General features: G+C 38.4%; 1 protein-coding gene across 2 annotated transcripts in view; it reads right to left on the reverse strand.

The window, feature by feature from the left end:
- Nucleotides 1–19,921, reverse strand: part of NELL1 (neural EGFL like 1) — a 905,733-nt gene that overhangs the window by 685,989 nt on the left and 199,823 nt on the right. For both annotated transcript variants that reach the window (XM_072619341.1, XM_072619340.1), the window contains exons 8-10: nt 10,822–10,956; nt 9,013–9,115; nt 1,629–1,702 (exon numbers count right to left, since the gene is read on the reverse strand). In XM_072619341.1, coding sequence (XP_072475442.1) covers nt 1,629–1,702; nt 9,013–9,115; nt 10,822–10,956 — 312 coding nt within the window. The remainder of the gene's footprint in view (nt 1–1,628; nt 1,703–9,012; nt 9,116–10,821; nt 10,957–19,921) is intronic.

A 19,921-nucleotide genomic window follows, 5' to 3' on the forward strand; every position in this document is an offset into this window, starting at 1 on the left:
TTTAACACAGATTTGTTTCTATCTTAATTGGTGTTATTATTCCACTAAAATTTTCCTGGGACTACGAAAATAGAACTCACTGCTTTGTTTAGTAGATTTGAAGATCTTTGACTCCATCTACGTTGAACTACCTCTCTCCCATCTGGTAATATCCATTAAACTTCTATCCCATGGCTCCTCTATAACCTTCTATCAAATCTAGCCTAAATAAATGAGACTGAATAGGCCACAGGATAACTGATAAGGTATTCAGAAATGACACCATTCACTGACTGATCAACTCCACAATACCTAGGTACAGTTTCTTTGTCATTGACACATAATTCCCGAAGAAAGGATCATGTCAATAGCAGTATCAGTTTGCTTCCATATACACACAGAAAATATTCTGTAAAAATTTGCTTAATCATTCCCTCAGTTTCAGGTTTACCTATGGTCTCTCTTCAAAATGCTAAGGCAGTTTGCCAGATCCAAATTATTGTCATACTTACTCATTATAAGGCTGGCCAACCTTCTGCAAAATTGTAAAGTTAGCCGTGATGGAATCAGGAACATACTTCCTAGATATTTGCTTGCCATGATGTTTCAATAGGCCACTGTCTCCTCCCTAACAGAGCACTGGACTCTGCCTATGGAACCATTCAGGGCTTTGGTAGGCTAGCTTTGACATTACTTTGCCTGGGTCCAGGCCTTCACGGAACCTCACAGCCAAATGGAGAGCGCTTCGAGGTCATTTATTCCAACCCCTTAACCATTACAAATGAAACTAAGGTGTAGAACGGTTAAGATACTTGCCCTGATTCTTTCCATTTCACTGAAATCTAAGATTCTACTCTCATCTTCTGGAAATGAGTTTTATGAATTATCTACTTGGGAACCAAGACAACCACGTCTGCATTCTTCTTCCTATCCCCCTGCATCCACCTCTCTGGCCACTATCTAGCAGCAATTTCATAATGTTTCAAAACTAAGAAGTCAACAAGTTCCTCCCATAATTGGAACTCCATCCTACTACAAATAATCATTCTTAAGTTTCTCAAGCTCAATCCTATTCTAGCCTTACACATAGAATCTTAGAGGTAATTGAATTCAACTCTTTCATTTTAAATATGAGAAAACTGAGTCCCAGAGGGGTGTCATGACTTCCCCAAGGATGCATAAGTAGTAACTGTTAAAAGAAGGATTGGAACCCAGATCCTCTAACTCAAGAATCAATATTCTTTCCACTGTACCATCTGACACCATGGATTTACATTGTATTTGCTTATAATTATTTCAGTCATATGTTTCCCCTGGGTATATAAGAATGTATTGTTTCCCACTACTTTGAGTACCATGATGGAAGGAATCATGTCATATTGGTGGTTGTACCTGCCCAAACGACCTCTGAGGTCCCTCCATATCTAATCTTTGAACGTATAAATATCCTTCTCCATACTTACTTGCTATGCTGTGGTATTTATACATGTCTGTATATATACACATGTGTGTACATATATACACATACATATATGCATACATATATGTGTATTGTATGTATATATACACATATTGCTGACATATAAGTGATATATATCCATTTAAGGAACTGGTCATGTCAACATAGAAAAGTTAAGACTCCAACTTACTCGACATTCTTGACAGCTCTTGGTTAAAATCCGGTGGCCCTCTGCGAGAACTTTCCCACCATAGATACACTTCGCTGTAACAAGATGAACAAATTAGTCAGGATGCCAAGATCTTAATAAATGAAGATAGATTCTTTCACTCACTATTAAACACAGGAAGAGAGTGGCAGTTTGGGAAAGTAGCTCATTATGACTCCTATCTTCATTAACACTTTAATTTTGGTTGTGGTTTCTGTGAATCCCATATATATATATATATATATATATATATATATATATATATATATACACACACACACACACACACACACACACATATATACACATATACATATATTGTATTTATAAATGTGTGTGTATATATGTGTGTACATATGTGTATATGTATATATATACACACATATATATATATCTAGAATTGCTTCAGTGTTCTAACTCACAAATGAAACTAGAGGATGCATCAAGATGGTTTAAAACATAAAGTTCAATTACCAAAATACAGTAATTATCTTTCTTGGTACACAGGTTATGTATCCTCCATGAACTCCTTCATTAACTCTGCACCTTAGAATCCTTGACTACCTTCACGGCTTAATTCATGTGCTGCCACCTATGGGAGGCCTTACCTGTTCCTCTTGTGATCGCTCCCTCCACCCCAAATTATCACATACGTATTTATAGACTGATATGTTATATTCACTCAGGAGGATATGAGCTCCTTGAAGTCATTTTCATTTTGGAGTCCCATTGCCTAACACAGGGTATTAGGGATAATAGTTGCTTAACAAGTGCCAGTTGGACTAAAGTAGATTAGACTAGGCTAGAAAAGCATCTAAATCAAAGGATACTTTTTTGAGGCAGATGGTGGTGCAGTGGATAGTGAACTGGGTTGGGAGTCAGGAAGACCTGAGTTCAAATCTGGTCTCAGACACCCACTAGCTGTGTGGGGGAAGACACTTTAGCTGCTTGCCTCAGTTTCCTCATCTATAAAATGGGAATAATAACAACATCTATCTTCCAGAGTGCTTGGAAGGATCAAATAAGATATTTTTAAAGGGATTAGCACATGCCTAGTCCATGGTAGCCACTATATCCATGTTTATTCCATTCTCTTTCTCTTTCAACCCTTGTGCTGTACTTTAAAACAATGTAGCATAGTGGAATATGTAATGAATTTGAAACCAGAAGATACAGGCTTGATTCTCAGCTTGACAATTCACAGCCTATGTGATCTGGGACCTAGGTGGCACAGGAGATAGAATGCTGGATTCCAAGTAAGGAAGACCCATGTTCAAATCCTTTCTCAGACCCTTTCTTAGCTGTGTAACCCTGGGCAAGTCATTGAACCTCTCTCAACCTCCATTCCTTGTCCATAAAAGAGAGAAAATCATACCATCACCCTCACAGGGTTATAGTGAGAATCAAATGATACATATATGTTAAATGCATTGTAAACCTTAAGAGTATTATTTGGATGCTAGTTATTGTTATTTTTAATTTTTATTTATTTTCATCACTCTTTTTTTAAAATTTAGAGTTCCAAATTCTCTTTCTTCCTCTCACCTCTACCCCACCCATTGAGAGGCAGGCAATATGATACCCATCATGTGCAGTCATGTGAAACATATTTCCATATTATCCACATTGCAAAAAGCAAGAAAAGTAAAATTTTAAAAATCTGTCTTACACTAAACACAGAGTCTAGCAGTTCTCTGTCCAAAAGCGGATAGCCATGGTCATCATGAGTCCTTTGGAATTGTCATGGACTACTGTGTTCATCAGAGTAACTAAGTCTTTCACTGTTGATCAACATTACAGTATTGTTATTACTACATACTGTATTCTGATTCTGCTAACTTCACTTAACCTCAGTTTACAAATCTTCCCAGATTTTTCTGAAACCATCTCCTTTACCATTTTTATAACAGAATAGTATTCCATCACTATTATATACCACAACTTGTTCAGTCATTTTTGAATTTATTTATTCTCTTAATTTCCAATTCTTCACCACCACTAAAAAATATTGCTGTAAATATTTTTGTGCATATAGGACCTTTTCCTTTTTCTTTGATCTCTTTGGGATACAAAAATAGTAGTGGTATTGACCATTTAATAATAATAACAATAATAATCCATAAATTGAGGGGGTTACCTTGGATTACTTCAAAGTCACTTACAGTTTTAAATCTATAAACCTACCCACAGAGATGTTTTTTGGGAAATGTAGCACTGTCCATACTTTAAAATAAAAAAAGACAGTCATCTAAGTACAACTTTGTCCTTAATGTTCAGAAAAGTCAACCAATGTAGAACAACGAACTCTAAGTCAATTAATGGAAAATGACGAACTCAAAAACTCACCTTGGGAAAAGAGAGTTTAAAAGCTTAAGAAATTGGGGAACATTTGAACCTTAAACGTAGGTTCAAATAAAAAATTAGGTGGAACTCCTATTACTAAATTCAAATATCCCTGAAACCTAATTCTTATTCACCGGGATGACCCATTTTAAAGTAGTACTGAAAATATCCAAGATATATGCTGTTTGCCCCTTCCTCAAAAAAATGACCATACTAAATTTTCCCTTTGTATCAACAGCAGAAAATTATTCTATGGATTTGCCTCTGTCTTCTGAGCACAAAGGATGCTTACAGTTCCACTGCTGTCCTCTAAGGAACAAATATAAAGCACAGAAAGTAAGAAAAGGGCAGTGTCTTATGGTGCATATTGAAAGCCTTCAGGTTGTGTCTACACACAATGTAAAATAGGAAATGGATGCCATCACCCAGATGCTACACCAGACACACACACACACACACACACACACAAACACAAACTTGTGTATATGCTTGTTCCCTCTCTCTCTCTCTCTGTCTCTCTCTGTCTCTCTCTGTCTCTCTGTCTCTCTGTCTCTCTCTCTCTCTCTCTCTCTCTCTCTGTTTCTCTCTCTATGTGTGTGTGTCTCTCTCTCTCTCTCTGTCTCTGTCTCTGTCTCTGTCTCTCTCTCTGTCTCTCTGTCTCTCTCTCTCCTCCCTCCCCTTTGTACCTGAATTATCTGGATAGCACATTCATGACATCTTTGCCAAAAGATGAAGTTTTCCATTTCACTCTTCATTTATCGACCCTATTTTCAAAGCCCTGAGATTTTTGTGAAAAAACCTCCAGTGCTCCCAACTGCAGCTGGTGCAGACTCATCCAGGTGGCTCATCCTGCTAAGTGCATTGCTGTCAAACTTGCCAGATGCTTCTTTACTCTGGCTGGGGACCAAAGAATAGTATCTCCCTGTTCTCCATCACCACATGCTGACTTGGATATGTAATGTCTCAAGACATGTGTCTAGTTTGTTTCCTCTCTTCCTCTTTGAAATTGATCACTTCTGGGACACATTTCAAATGATAAGGACACCATCCTTGCATTTACTCAAACTACATATGCCCATGAGCATAGGGACACATACGCTCAAATCATCCAAATTGCTTCAGAATCAAGTATCCCTTGGACAGCCCTACCTCATTCTTCATACAACGGGGCTGCCTAAAGACAGATTTTACTTAAGGCATGTCTAGCTCCTTTAAGACTGCAATTGGCTGAGTTTATAAATGTGGCACCAAACTACAAAGTGATTTTGAGTTACTTTTTTCAGGATCACCAATGTGCCTCCAATTTCTCAATCCTCAGTCTTTCTCCTTCAATATAATTGCTGCTGCCAAACATTGGTTCTAGCTATTCTAATTCTTGGTCTGCTACAAAAATCTCATTTTTTTCTCTCTGAGAAAATAATCCAAAAGGCAAATCAGGTGCCTTTAGTTGAGTTTGGGGAGAAAAGAGTTCAAATTTAAGTGGATTCTTGAAATCTTCAACATTGTACCAGTGACATTTGAATCAGAAAATGTCATATTTCCATGAAGTATAGGCCAAAGTTATTGGGTGGAGTTGCATTTGGTTTGGTTTTGCAACAACCTAAAAGAGAAATCTGCAGATGGATCTTTTTAAATCCAAAGGCTTGGCTTTAATATTTGGGTCTAGAGTCCATAGTGCTAACGTTTGTTTCAAGAGAAAAAATGAGATTTAGTAGACTTCAGGACACTCTGTCTACAGAAAGCTCTCTGACTTCAGACCTGCCCCCAAACCATTCTTCAGTGCTCACAGGTTTGAAATGTCAAAAATCAACATCTTGTATACTCCTTAAAAAAAGAAATGGTCGATGAAGGGCTCACCTTTCCATTTCTCCAAGTCTCTGTACTTGACCCCTTCTCTTCCCTTTCTACACTTTCTCCTACAGCAAGTTTATCCCCTCCCTCAAGCTCTACAATCTCCTTTATGGAGATGACTAGCAAATTGCAGGTTTGTGACCAAGAAAGCACTTTGTAAACCTTAAAGCCATTATATAAATAAACTATTAACCAAGGAAGAAAGCTCTGGGGAGAAGGAGCCTGAGATCATGTCACCTCCAACTACTGACATAAACCCAAGAGCCAAAGACAGAGCTGTGCCTTCCTAGAACACTGGCCCTTCCTCTAGGCTATGCCTCTAGCCATTTTCCAGGGAACTGACCCATGTAGCCTCTGCAGCCACAGCTTCTGAAGGTTCAGCAAAGAAAGTTTTCGCCACCAAAGTCCTTGATACTGTCAAATGACTCAAGAACAGAGATGGACATGGTTTTATTAGTGTAAATGCCACTAAAGAAGATATATTATCACCTGCTTTGCCATTGTGCTCTCAAGACTATGGGGCTTTTTGATCTAAAATGGAGCTGAAAATCCTATATGCCTTATCTCCTGATTTTATCTCATTTTCTAATAGAATAGAGGACAAGCTCTTTAAGGGAACAGACTAGCACCTTTTTCTATGGGTATTCTTAGTGCTTTCCAGGGATGTACACATTGATAATGAAGTTGACCCAAGCATTACCAGAGCTAGCTCAGTGTTTGGGAGGCTCCAAAGGAAAGTATGAGAGAGAAGAGGTATTAGACTGACTATCAAACTGAAGTTTTACAAAGCCGTTGTGCTGACCTCACTGTTGTATGCCTGTGAAACATGAACAGTCTACCAGCTCCATATCAGGAAACTACATTGCTTCCATTTGAACCATCTTGGGAAGATTCTGAAGATCCCTAGCAGGATAAAGTGCCAGACACTGAGGTCCTTACTTGAACGAAACTGCCAAGCATTCAAACACTGCTTCAGAGAGTGCAACTCAGATGGGCTGGGCACAGTGTTGGAATGCAAAATGTACGCTTGCCTAAAAGACTATTTTATGGAGAACTTGCATGGGGCAGGTGGTCACATGGTGGTCAGAAGAGGCGATACAAGGATACTCTCAAGGTCTCTCTCAAGAACTTTGGAATTGATTGTGTGGCATGGGAGACACTGGCACAGGACCGTACAACATGGTGTGCCCACATTAGAGAAGGTGATATGCTGTATGAGCAAAGCAGAATTGAAACAGCTCAAAGGAAATGTAAGATGTGCCGATTTAGATTATCCACCCCAAATGTTCACATGGGCAATCTGTGCTCAATCTGTGGTAGAGCATTCCAAGCTTGTATCGGTCTGTTCAGCCACAGTCAGAAACACTGAAACTTGATTTTATCAAGGTGATATCATTTTAGTCCTCTTTGAGAGTGCAGGACAACAATTCCCAGTGCTTAGCATAGTGCTTTAGAAACAATAGGTGCTTAATAAATGCTTTTCAATTCATTCATTCATTCATTCCTGTAAACCCCAGCTCAATCTCCACCATTATTGGTACTTATGAGTCACAGTTCTTTATTTTCAACTGCCTAGATTGGTTCTACACTTGAACGTCCTACTAGCACCTTGAACTGAACATTCTAAAACAGAACTAAACAAGAGACTCCTTAGGGAAACATAATAACTGCCTTAAACTATTTGCAAAGCTGTCACATGGAAGAGGGATTAGATTTCAGTCTGGTGCTAGAAGGCAAAATCACTGGAATGACTAAAAATTGCAAAGAAGTAAATTTAAACTTGATGTAAAAATCTTTGCCTAATAGAGTTATCCAAAAATAGCATGGACCATTGGGATAGGTAGTGGGTCCTTTCTCAGTGGAAGCCTTCAAGAAGAGACTGCATGGTCACTTGTTAACTATAACTCTCCATAATTCTGAGAGAAGTAGCAGAGCCTAGCCAATAAAGAGTTGGCCCCAGAGCCAGGAAAATCTGGGTTCCGGTCCTACCTCTGACATATACTGGTTTTGAGAGGATGACATGGTCAGATCTGTACTTTAAGAACAATTTGACAGCTAAGCAGAGGATGGACTTGGGAAGGGGGCGGGCAGAGAACTGAAACAGAGACCCACCCACAGGCTATTGCAAGAGTCCAGATGAAGGTGACCTGCACCCAGATAGTGACAGTATTAAAAAGGAGAAAGGGTATATACAAGAGGTATTATGAAAATATAATCTAATGCCTATATTTCCAGGATGAAAATAGTAACTTGGCATTTTACACAAATATTATCTCATTTGATCTTCATAGCAATCCTGGAGGTAAAATATTACAGGTACAATTATTGCCATTTTGTGAGTAAGGAAACTGAGGTACTGATGTGTTAAATGACTTGCCTGTGATCACTTAACTACTACGTATCAGAGTTGGGATTTGAACATGTCTTTCCTGATTGAAAATATAATACTCTTTCTACTACACTATTCTATGAAACACAAATTCAACATCTGGTGATGTTGAATCTCTGCAGCCGTGGTTTCCACAATGAATCACATTTATTAAATATCTATATTGTGCTAAGTGCTGGAGACACCAAGAGAAAAATGATAATATTTCTGTCCTCATGGAGCTGACATTCTATGGAGAGACAAGATACTCACATGGAAATAAAAATAAATATGTAGAAAGTCAAAACAAAATAATTTTGTGGTGAAGAAGGCACAAGTATCTGGAAAAATCAGAAAAGGAGTTGGCAGCTGACGTAAGTTTGAAGGAAAACAGGTGTTCCAAAGATGTGGGAGTGAGGAGGGTGCATGCTCTGAGCACTAGGGCCAGTGCCTGCAAAGGTAAGGATATAGGAGATAGAATGCCACGGGAGAGTGACAGAAAGAGAGACTGGCACATTTCTTCCCATGTAGACAAAAAAAAGTTAATAGTTTGGTTCATTTGCTAGACTTAAAATCCTAGGTATGCCATGTTGTTTGGATTCTAAAAATGACCCCAGAGAACTACAATACTATTTTCCCCTACTGGCAAATTAATTTACACCATCATCATATGTTAATGTTTATTTAAACTGCTTTTGATCCATTTTACCTGTACTTACTCAACAAGGAGGGGGTGGGTGGGAAAGAAACACTAACTATCCCTTAATGGAAACATGCATATACATCATCCAAGCCTGTACTCACGGCGACATGCTTTACAACACTGGCCTCCGATGTGAACAGGGAGTGAGTCAGGAGAACAGTTGAGAGGGGGACAGGACATCCTCCGACATTCGACTGCTCCACTCTGAGGATGAACAGAGAAGGAAGATTCAAAATACAGAAGACTGGTATGACTCACACAATGACCATCATAACACAGGGTATTCCAAAAGTCTTAGGGCAGTTTTACATTATCGAAGTGTTAAATGGCTCTAAGACTTTTGGCATACCTAGTATAAAGGAAAACAACATTGAAAGGCAGTAGAATTCTGACATGACCACATCAGAGAACTGACTTTAAGGCATTACTCTTACCTTTCAGCAGAGAAGTGGCAGACTTAGGTGCAGAATCAGATATACATTTTCAAAGGGACCAATTCACTGATTTATAGCTAGGTTATGATTAATGAGAGTAGTGAATCACATGAAGTAGCTGCACGTATTTAAATTCACATGGTTCAGAGTTATAATTATGAAAAATATGATAACTCATTTCAGTCCAATGGAAATGTGCAGTGCAAATTTGAATAAAGTGAACCTTGCACAGGATTGCATTATTTGAGACATAATTAAGCTTTCTTAAATGAGTATCTTGGTTCTAAGGATGGATTCTATTGGGCAGAGGGTGGATGAGGAGTTATCGGGACTGAGATGAGATAGACATAAAACAAAAATTCATAAAACAAGGCAAGAGAAAAGGAATGGGAATAGAAAGGGGGAATGGAAAAGGGGCCTTAGGAGTTTCCTTTTAAAGACCCAAATCCTCATCCCAGAAACTTCAGAGAAATAAAAGCAGTGTTAGAAGTTTTAAATTTATTCCTGGATCAAAAAGAGAACTTTTTCTGTAACCTGAATGAACTCAAGCCACCTCTGTTACTTTCCTGATATACATCATTGATTTTTATCCCACATGCCCACTCAGGACAAATAAATTAGATAGAAAACAAAAGCCCATTTTACAAGAACATAAATAGCACCCTTTGCAGACTCTGTCAATCATTGTCAAGGCACAAACAATCAGTTTTGTATTTTCCTGGACAAACAACGACATTCTATAGATATTTATCAAATAATTTCAGTGGGACAAGATTTACATACTAAAACTCCTTCCAATTCTTAAATCATGACCACAGAAGCCATAGCTGTCACTACGGAAGATGAGGACACATTTTAGGAAGCAAATTAAAGTCACATTTAGCACCTTATATGGGGAAAGTATAATAACATTTCCATAGCACTTTGAAGTTTGCAAAGCGTTTTCCATTTATTCTTATTTGATCCACACAGCCACTCTGGAAAATCAATGCTACTATTACTCTCATTTTATGGATGAGAAAAGTGCGACTCAGACACACTGTGACTCAGGTTAAATGTTTTGTCCTGGGTCACACAACAAGTGTGTGTGTGTTGTACATTCAAACCCAGGTTCTTGGCTCCAAGTCCAATGACCTTTTTTGCACCCCCAATTTCATGATGAATGAAACCAGCCTCTGAGTCTGAGCCCAAAAGATAAATTTCCCTACCTCCCACCTCTAAACAATAAGCTTCTCAAGGATACAATTAGAACAAGTGAGAGACTACTGTCAAGGGAAAGTCAATTTTATGTTCTGAAGATTCATATTTTTTTAAATGGCAAATTTCCAACATTTCTTAACAATCATTCAAAATTGCCAGTGGGTGCATTCAAAAAAAAGATGATAATTCTCAGAGTTAACATATGTCTCCAAGAAGCAAGATTATACCATAATTAGTTCTCTGCCCCTTAAATGTGCTTTTTTCAAAGAGCCTTACTTTACATGTGCAATTCCTGCAGTGATCATCCTCTACCCAGGAGTCTTGGTCTCGATAGATCAGTCCATTTACTTGACAGGTCTTCTCGCAATGGCAGTTTTCCAACTGACTGAGCCTCGTTTCTGCATAATTCAGCTGTAAACCAAAGTTGCTAGTTGTAATTTCTAAGATTCACTTGCAAGGTTTTTCACATAGCCAAGACAAAAATGGGGAGGAGGAGGGAAGGAGAGAAAGAGGAAGAAGAAAATTCAAACCACTCACCGTTCCCTAACAGAATCTAATTTTTGATACACAAGGTGAAATCAGTCTAAATTGAAGACATATTGCCTTCCATGGTCTAATGAACACCAAATGAGACATTAAACTGTATCTCAGCGACCTCACGGGTGTTCATAAATTTGTGTACTTTCAGCTCACACCACACATTGAAGCACTCATAATGAATATATTCTTGAGTACTCATTAAAATGTTTACAGGCAATATAATCATGAACCCTGGTGTACTTCTATTCATCTTCTGTCTTCTACCTTTACCTCCCCATTCCAATGAGATAAGAGTTGTAAAAAGCTCTTAGCACCATGCCTGGCACACAGTAGGTCCTTTAAAAATGCCTATTCCCTTGACTTCTTCTCCCCACCATCATCCTTCCCATTTTAATCAAATGGCCATGGTTTTTAAAAGATAAAATCAGCTTTTGCTCCAGCAGATGGGAATCTGGGGAGAAATCAGTAGGGAAAGGATGAAAAACCCAAGAGTCCTATTTCCCATACCTGTAAGCCAAGCTTAAGAATTTCCAAACTTAGGTTCCCAGGTATATGCTATATTGTCCAAAAGGAGGGAAGGAGAGAGATGAAACACTGATCAACAAGAGGAAGTTTCTTTAAACAATTTACCAGGGAACCATTTCTATATCCTGCTTCAATATAGCCATTTTATCAAGATAGAAAATGCATCCTTGGGGTAGTGGGATAATGACTGTCTTTTCATCATTACTGTCCTACCTCCTTTAGTTCCAAAATTGCATCTGCTGTGGTTTGAAAGGAAATATTTTATTCAAGAGTCATGAAATCATTTCCCTTGGCCTTCTTGATTCTCACGTATTCCTTTATTTTCCTAACCAACTTCACTTAAAGTACTCTACGAAAGCACTCTCATCTTTGATCAGCTTAAAATATCTCAAATCAAATGTCCACCTATAGAACTTCTGCCATGATGGTGTTGATTCCCAAGAGGTTTCCTTTATCTGAGGTTCTAACCCAGATGGTTCCATCAAATATTTATCCTAATGAGTACAATGACTTCATAAATAAACAAAATCTAAATATAATTTTAAAAACCATGCTCTCATTGATTTCATATACACACACCCAACAAACCCTCTATGAGATGATAACCTCTATAAGAGAATATTAACAATATTTTGCTGAAGTCAAAATTGGATACTTCCAAATTATATTGACCAAGCTAGGACCCAATGAAAGATAAGATACTTTTATGTGTTTTTCTTTTGTTTTTGTTTTTGGTGGGTTTTTTGTTTGTGTATTTTTGCAGAGGTAGGGGGCAATGAATGTGGAACACTGGATATAATGTGAAACTTTTTAAAGATATGTTTCTATGAGTTTTGCTGACTTTTTTCTTACTTTTAAAAAATGAAAGAGAAGAATGTAATGAGAAATGTAAGTGATATAGAACCAAAAGATATCAGTCAAAATAGATTTTTAAAAAAGTTTTACTGATTTTTATTTTCTCAAACAACTCTTTCCACTCACTGCCTGCTCTTAGCATGGATTCCAACAAGCAGTGAAATAACTTAAAAAAGTGAACAATTGGAAGACAACAGGAACCTGGGTAAATCTGTTACCCTTTCCAAAAACAAAACAAGTTGACTTTATCTAAAATATTAAACCTCTTATAACACCTTACAGTATGTCTGACCTCCTAAGCTTCCAGTTTTCACTCAGAGCCATTGCTTTCAAGATCAATCAACATCACAATCAGTAATCATTTCATGATGTCAAGATGAAGGTAAGCAAAGAGGCCAGATCTTTGAAGCAGGAGATTTGGCCACAGCAAGGCAAGAAAGGGAAGTATGCAATGGAAAGGCATTGGGCAAGTAGCAATGAAGCCCCATCCAGGAAAACATCGGAGTTCTGTGTCGTGGGTCCCATGTAACTGAATTTAGCCCTGTGTGCTCAATGACTGTTGGAATCATGAACTTTTAAAACAGACCGGCTCCCTTGGCTCAGATATGCCAACCCATCTTAACAAACTAACAGAGGAAGTGAATTTAGTCAGATGTCTATAACAGTTTGAGAGACAGCATGATGTGGAACAAAAATGTCAAACCTTGTGGGTCACATTGTGGTCTGCGACAGTCTTTAGAGCACCCAGAAACAGAATAAAATACAATTGGGAAATATTTAACAAAATTAATAAAAATAAAATAGAACATAGATAATGCTAATATGTGATTTTTGGATTCCATCAATACATGGCCTTCAGGCCATGTATGTAGTTAATGACCTTGTCTGTATTTGAGTTTTATTGCACTGGTGGAGCAGATAGAGAACCAACTTCAGAGACAACAGGAGCTGGATTCAAGCACTGTCTCTTACACGTAAATACTGTGGGACCCTGGGTAAGTCACTTAAATTTTCAGTATCCTATGCAACTCTTTAAAGCAAGACCTAATCTGCATTGATAGAGCGAGTTTCCTCCCTCCGAATTCTGTAAATCATAGGTTCAACAGAGATGCATAGACAAATAGGTAGACAGATCGATAGATGATGTGTATGTATATATCATGTATAGTGTGTATGTGTAATGCCTTACTACTCCAAGGGCTTATGATTTTATCAGTGTGAAATCTCCCATCCCAGATGCAGATGACAACTTACTGGCACCTTTTGGGGTGGTACTAGAGTGTTAAGATGGTCAAAGAATTCAACCCACAGCAGCTAAACTGATGAGAAGCATCTTAAACTTTGCTAGACTGCTCCTCTGACAACAGATACAACCGTCTCCATACCATGCTCTAAGCCAGCCCACCTTGGTACATCCTGCCAGTGTTTGTGTTTCAATGACAGGAGAACCCAATGTTCCCACAATGAAACTTTGGAGCAGAACTTGCCCTGAATGTCATTAACATCATTGGTATGTCAAGCTAATGGTTTAACAGACTCCCCAAAACTTAATGTCCAAGTTCCTATTTGACAATTACAACTTCCTCCAAATACTCTGTCCCTAAGTACTCAAATGTGCCAATGAATCTGTGATGATTTTAGTTTGATGTTTTCTACAAATAGATTGCAAGCCATCTATGCCTTCCCAGTCTTTTGTGATTCTTGTGTCTTCCCGTTGGTTTAACACTCAGCATGTTGGAAGCTTTTATGTCTTTCTCCCAACATTTCAAACCTCAGACTCAGTAATCTTAACCTTCAGAAAAATTAGAAGAAAGAGAAGGAAAAGATAAACATTCTCATAAACTATGCGTTTCCTTCCCAGTCTTATTAAGTCCTAGAAGAAATAATAATTGGCCTATACTCCTGCATAAATCTATGTTTCTAACTGCCAAATATAACTTTCCTCTGGTGATCTCAAGCCTTAGAGGGAAAAAGAAAATAAAAAAGAAGGAAAAGATGAATAATCCTATCTTCCATGAGCTTCACAGAAAATAATGATGGGTCCATTTTCTTTCTTGAATAATGAAGGAAATCAGAATAGATTTGTATCCCTCTCAAAAACAGTCTGATGTCCTAGATTGGGACATCACTTTTCAGTGGAAATATATATGTATATACATACATATATATATATATATTTCAGTTAATACTTAGACTGTCTCTAGTATCTGTCTCATTAGCACTGGCACACTTGAAAATTTCACTATTTTGAGAACGAAACCGTACGAGAGGTTGAAAATGCATCTCTCCTAGAATGAACAGAATTTTAGGCTACTCTAAGGCTGTACCTGAGGGAATCTGTAATGCAGGCAACATTCAGCAGTCTCCAACACCGCACTCACAATGTACCAGTTAAAACAGAAAACAAAAGTCACGCATTTCAAAAGCCCACTTTCTTTTCTTTCAGCATTTTGATTTTGGTTTTAATTGAACCTTTTCTACTATTATTTAAAACCCAAACTTGCATCCCTATAATAACAGTGAACCCAGAAATAATGGAATTGAACTAAAGCCAATTTTTCAAAATACTTAATTTGTAATCTTGCCTTCCATTTTCTAAAACAAAAAAAAAATTATTTTTTTTGGTTAAATCTCGTAACAGAAATAAGAGGAATGCAGATGTAAATCAAGGAAAAATTATATGGTCTGTCTCTGGCATCATCACACTGAATTTATACAAATTCCATTTTTAAAAGCTATTTTTATACCATCTACCTTGGCTCCAAAGAATGGACAGAGATTCAAAATAGATATAGAACCAAATCTACATCTACAAGACTGCACTCTCTTTGTTCATACTTTTATCTATGCAGCCGTCTACTAAATAATTCATCCCTAACTATACACATTCAAAGACAGACAGCAGTGAAGCCTTTTTTCACAGTGAGAGGTCAATGGATGGATCTGAGCAAAGGAGCTGTGATGGTGGGTCCACCCCCTCCCCTTTGAAATGCTATTTACTTGGCATCTGCTATAGAAAAGGGAAGAGAAATCTTGTATTGTGTTAAACCTTTAAGCTTAATTGAAAAATCACTACTGAGCTCTGTGAAACAATGAAAGCCTCAAAATTAAATGTGTTACAAGCTGAAATGCCACTCTAAGTGCTTCTTGATTTGCATAAATAGATTTGTCAAAGATTTCAACAAAAGTAATCAAGAAATTCCCAGGCTCCAAGTTCTTTTTTTCCCTGAGTACCAGGCTTAGAAATGGAGCTATGAGAGAGAATAAAGCATCTAAAATGAAGGGGATGCTGGGATGGGGCTGCTGATGTCAAGGTGAAGTCCTCCGAAAGTAGGTGAATTCTCATTATGACAGACTCAGGACTGCAGCTCCAGAGAATACTTGGAGGGGTCCCATTTATCAACAAGAACTGGGGTAAGAAACATAACAGAAGCAAAATTTGGAAATTAGCAACATTTCTTCCTTTTCCCTCTCCCTGAAAAAGCACTGGTTCCACCTTAAGATGTCAGAGCTCTTGATTATACCCTGATCTCCTAAGGCAGCTGAAAAACCCTTCATCAGCCTGGACACTTGGTTCCTAGACTATCCATGCCCGAGAACACTACTCATTGCACAAAATTTCAGAGTGGGCAGAAACTTCAGTGGACTCCTAATCCAACCCATACTACAAAATAAATTGGCATTGGAACACATTCAACAACTGCTCATCTAGACTTGGCTGGAAAACTTCTACTAAAGTCTAGCAACTAGAGTGACCCCATTACACTTTCAGACAGCTCTCATTGTTAAGAAGGGTTTCTTTCTATCAAACCTAAACTGCTCTTGGTGGAATTTCCAACTAATGATCCCAGTGCCTTCTAGGGCACCAAATAGGACCCCTCTTGCACGACTGTATTTAAATACTCAGAGAAAGCCAGAAGGCACATCCAAATCTTCTCTTCTCCGAGTTAACCAACCCAAATTCCTTCTACAAATTCTCACAGGGCTTACTAGTTGCCCTCTTTTAGGTCCTTAACATAGCTCTCAGTTCTACGGGGGTTTTAAATTTGCAAAGCACTTTCCACATAATCCTGTCAATCAGTAGTCCTCTTTTACATTTGAAAGAAGCACAGAAAGGTTACTTGCCTAGGGTCACTTAGCTAGTCAGTGTCAGAGGCAGGACTTGGTGCCTAAGAACATGAATTCTTTACCCTTTCTGTGTCTAGTAAAGCCAATCCATTCTCAAAAAAACATTTTAAAATGCATAAAAAGATAAAATTACAAAAGAAATTAATCATGGAAGAATATAGGTACCAAAATATTTTTCAATTAAATTCCTAGATTCTCTGAAATCTATCCATAGACTTTCTAGGGTCTATGGACCCTGTTCTAGACCAAAGCTTTAATGACAGGCTCCTACTTCATCCCCTACCCTACTGCATGACTCAACAATAAAAATAGTCAGATCAAGTGGGCAAATGTTTGAGTTATCTTTGGTTTAATCTCCACTATGCCTGCCCACCTTTTCTAAGTTTGGCAAGCACGTCTTAACCCTTCTAGAAGAATGTCTTTCATTCGAAACTACATTTGCTCCCATGCTGGCCCATTAAGACCAACCTTCCCCCAAGGACACTCCCAAATCCTCTGGCATGGAGAGTTTAATGATGTGAAGGGAGAACATTGATCTGCATATACTTGTCACTGCGGCATGCTGTTCCCTCCTCCTCCCCCACCTAGGATATTTATTTAGGGTTGGACTTATTTCACATCCCCCATTGCAGTGACTCCTCCATTACAGGGGCCAAGAGGTACTAGTGTTCTGCATGGCTCATCAAGCTTCCATCTGTGGAAAGGGATGACTCAAGAGAACTGTCTCATTTCCTTTCCCGTTTCTTGTCATCCAAAAAGCTGCCACTGACTGAGTTTACACATGTGTCTCTTTTGCTCAGAAAGTTACTGGGAGACGTGTTTGACAAAGGGATCAAAAATACAGGTGCTTCTCTCACTTCCTTGCCATCCTCTCTATCTCTGTTTACCTTCTTTTCAACTCATTTTCTGCCCCATCCCTTTTCAATGCATGAGTTCTCATGATCGGCCTTGAGGACCCCATGTATACTCCATCCACATTCTTCAAGGCCATTGCTGACACAAAAATACATACTTGAGGAACAAATGCTTATTTATCTGTGGTCACAGTAGCAGGTCTGAGCTGATAGAGTCAGAAATATAACACAGGGCGAGAGGCTTCGAAAAGCTGATTCTCTCATAGTCAGCTTGTGAATGCCCCACAATTAGATGCAATGTGTCCTACGTATAGAGCAATGTTCTCATTAAGCACAACATGGCATCCAATGCATTGTTAAAATGAGAAAAAATGCCATTCTTACCAATACAAAAGAGGAAAGAATAGAAGGGCATTCCCTAAGTGGGGGAACAGGAACTCCTAATCATCTGAACCTGAGTGGCATGTTTCTTGTTCCCAAAATGTGGTAGTGAACTCAGATATAATTAACAGCATAGAGACCAAGCTACTTCAGACAATAGGTAATAGGAATCTATGTAGGCAACACATCAGGAAGCCAGATAATTGTCCTTTTTCACATTTACACAGGTAATATCAGCAAAAAAGCTATTACTTAAACTCTCAGTTGACTAGGGCCAGTTCATGTGCCTTTTCCTAGGGGTATGTGTGTGTGTGTGTGTGTGTGTGTGTCTGTGTGTGTCTGTGTGTGTCTGTGTGTGTCTGTGTGTGTCTGTGTGTGTGTGTCTGCATGTACGTGTGTGTTGAAATATTCTGTCTTTCTAGAAAGTACTTGCCAAAACAGCGAACATACCAGCATAGATTACGAAACGCAGGGTGGTTTTCAAAATAAGATAAATCTACTCAGGGAAACAGTTTCTTCAACCTAGGCAAAAGCCTTAAATTGATCTTGACATTCACAATGTTAACCCACCCAACACAAAGTTCTCTAGATGCTGTGGCGACAGTGTACTCCGTGGCAGGGAATTAGCCATAGCCTGAGGTAGGATGGGACTAATGATGTCCATTTCACCTTTATAAAATCCTCACTTTCTCAGAACTATTATCTCTTAGACCCAACTCAATTGTTTTCTAACTGTTGTCCTTAACTGAGGTCATGGAGTATCTTAACAGTGCTAGGAACATGCTAGATGTAACAAATGCCTTTCTCCACATAACTATTACTTTCAGGCTACATCCATAAAAATAAAAACAGCAGGCCTAAAATAGGAAGAGAAAAAAACTCCATGGTTAGTTAAATGTTTGGTATCATATAGGGAGACCCTTAGTCTGTTTAAGGACACCACCCTCATTCCACTAAGGACCAGACAAATTGTGTACCAGCATCCATTGTCCAAGGTCAATGCCATGAGTCTATCTCAGGCACTGAGAATAAAAGAGAAGTTCTTAACTTGGGGACCATGAACTCGTTTTTTAAAATATTTTGACAATGGTATTTCACTATAATCGGTTTCTTTTGTGATCCTTTGTATTTTATTTTAGGCTTCTGAAAATATTCTTCTGAGAAAGGGCCCATAGGCTTTAGCAGACTTCCAAAGGGGTCCATGACATGAACTAGGTGAAGCACAGGCCCATAAAGGTCCATAATGAACCCGAGAGTCTAGTCTCCTATCCATAACCCCCTCAAAAACTGCCTTCTCAAATCTATTCACTTTTTTTCCCAATGGCTTTACCATACATATGAACATTAGCAAATCACTTCACCTCTCTGAACCTCAGTTTATTCACCTGTAAAGTGGGGCTAACAATAGCTCAAGAAGTGATCTCACAGAGTTGTTGGAAGGCTCAAATGAGATCATATATGTAAAATATTTTGCACACTTGATGTCTTGATATCAAATGGGAAGAAAAGGTCCACAGATTCATTTATGAATCCCATCTGTTGCTTTCTAAGACAGAAGAGTAGACCAACTCAGTTTGAGGAAAATTTTCAACAAAAGGAGCCACAGAGAAGAGTTTGTTCTTGGCTTTAATTAAATTCACAATATGAATACCTTCAGCTTCCCCAATTATGTGAGATTTTATGATACTCATTGTGACAGTGTGATGTTATATACCAAGTTATTTATGGGAGTTCTTCCTGTGGTCAAAAGAAACTTGGACCAAAGGCAACGCACTCCATGGAGGGATGGCTGAACAAAATATGCTATAAGAACAAAATGGAATGTGATTGCATAGGGGGAAATGATGAATAGGAAGAATCTAGAGAAGCTTGGAAATATACATATATAAATTAATTATTTAGAGGGAGGTGAGGGAAGGTAAGATCTGTGACTTCCTGGGTATAGTAAACCCCTCCCACCTCCCCTGCTCAAAGCAACTGAAATAATACATAGGAAAATAATCCGAACCAAAAAGACACAAAGAAGTTACACAGAGTTAAATGGAAGGAAAAAACATCAAATCCAACAAAACCTAAATGAATGCAATGACCCA

This window comes from Notamacropus eugenii, chromosome 6 (assembly GCF_028372415.1).
Source record: "Notamacropus eugenii isolate mMacEug1 chromosome 6, mMacEug1.pri_v2, whole genome shotgun sequence".
In the NCBI taxonomy this organism is placed as follows: domain Eukaryota; kingdom Metazoa; phylum Chordata; class Mammalia; order Diprotodontia; family Macropodidae; genus Notamacropus; species Notamacropus eugenii.